The following is a 1,503-nucleotide window of genomic DNA, read 5'->3' on the forward strand; positions in this document are numbered from 1 at the left end:
AAATTAGTCAGTTAGTCAGTAAATCTCTTTCCACAATAAAAAAAAAAAAGAATTGACAGTGTTGGTTTCAGGTTAAAGGTCTGAAATAATCACCCCCCCCCCCCCCATTCATTGTTAACGAGGGGGATTGAAACGGTCATATCTCGACATGGGAAGATCACAGAGATCGGGATTTAGACTGGCATAAAGCTCTGGACCCAACAAATGCAGCAATATAAAACATGTCCTGCTCGCACGCATGCGCGCGTGCACAGTGCCACAAAATGCATTGATGGTCGGAGGTCTATGCTCTCTGGCCTCCATTTTTATTTCAGAATATATTTTAATGAAATGTATGTCATTCAGCCTACTGACTAAAAGGAAAGATGAATGATGACAAGAATATATCACAAATACTACATGCAATACATTTGATGGACAACTTTATTTTCCTTCATTCACAAAAACATTATGGTAAATGACTGTCGTACCAAACAAAGGTCAAAAGATGGTTCTCTGTTTCTGCTGATATAGCTGTCTAGTGGTACTGCCTACTCATGGAGAACACCACAACAGACAAGAACTTCTGGAAAGCGGCCTGAACATCCCAGGTGAATTTTTTGCCCATTTTCGAGGCAACGACGATGGTCAGGCAGTCGGAAAACAACTAGACAAAAATAAAACAACATCGATATCAAACAAATGTGCATGCAAGGTGCCTTTGTGTCCAGAATTTAAAGAGTGGGCGATGATATTTAGAAATTGAAGGGAGAAGCAAACTTACCCTGAAATTGTCGGGATCAATTTTAAATACCTCCGAGTGCTTTAGGCCCAGAGCAGCATAGGTGGTTTTCATGTTATCCAAGTCCTTCATGCCACGATCCAGTCCGTGCACCACAATCACTCCTTGAGCAGCGATCTTTGGATTTTCCTTGATGGCTTCGGCGTTGTATAGGTTTCCGAAGCTACCGAAGTACCGCATTGTCCAGGGGTACACAATCAGGCACCTGCAAAGTATAATAAAATAATGGTAAGTCTGAGGAAGGAAACAACGAGCAAATATAGTCTCTATGCATAATGACAAAGTGTATGTGGAGAGTCGGCTACCTTTGCAGGGCTTCGGGCCCGACGACGTCATAGTCCATCGTGGCGAAGATGTTCGCGATTGTCGCGCGTTCTTGGTCTGACCACTCAACCATATTCTCTCTCAGATATTACTCAGGGCGGTGAGAAATATTGTGTTCTTTTTGACAGACTGCTCAGTTTTTATAGCCTGGTCAGTGAATCTCTCAAGTCGACTCCACCCACAGGTTGGCCGGTTGGCCAAGGTCGGTTGTCTTTGCTGTTTTACTGGGCTGAGTTCTAGACAGAATAATCCCAATTTTCGAGATCAATGAGAGGCTGTGGCTCTTTTCTTCTTTTTTGACTGTTTATAAACTTTGGTGATAGGCTAAAGGTTGTATCATACACACTATTGTGCTTATTTAAACTTTACTATTGTTATCTCATTTTGCTTTTCAAATT

General features: G+C 42.0%; 1 protein-coding gene across 1 annotated transcript; it reads right to left on the reverse strand.

The window, feature by feature from the left end:
- Positions 1-403: 403 nt before the first annotated feature.
- On the reverse strand, positions 404-1,208 carry LOC311310933 (hemoglobin subunit beta-2-like). Its single transcript, XM_084440530.1, has 3 exons — positions 1,087-1,208; positions 764-986; positions 404-646 (listed from the first exon to the last, which is right to left on the reverse strand). The coding sequence occupies exons 1-3, from the start codon at positions 1,176-1,178 to the stop codon at positions 518-520; spliced, it is 444 nt and encodes a 147-aa protein (XP_084296656.1). The 5' UTR covers positions 1,179-1,208; the 3' UTR covers positions 404-517.
- Between the last annotated feature and the right edge of the window lie 295 nt (positions 1,209-1,503).

The sequence above is a fragment of the Borostomias antarcticus genome, assembly GCF_949987555.1.
Source record: "Borostomias antarcticus genome assembly, chromosome: 7".
Classification (NCBI taxonomy): domain Eukaryota; kingdom Metazoa; phylum Chordata; class Actinopteri; order Stomiiformes; family Stomiidae; genus Borostomias; species Borostomias antarcticus.

Bases quoted from the DNA above. Each gene is read 5' to 3' on its own strand.
- LOC311310933 (XM_084440530.1), bottom strand. From the start codon at position 1,178: ATGGTTGAGTGGTCAGACCAAGAACGCGCGACAATCGCGAACATCTTC. The intron at 987-1,086 runs GTAGCCGACTCT...TATACTTTGCAG, and splicing joins GGGCCCGAAGCCCTGCAAAG to GTGCCTGATTGTGTACCCCT. The intron at 647-763 runs GTAAGTTTGCTT...ATTTTTGTCTAG, and splicing joins TTGATCCCGACAATTTCAGG to TTGTTTTCCGACTGCCTGAC.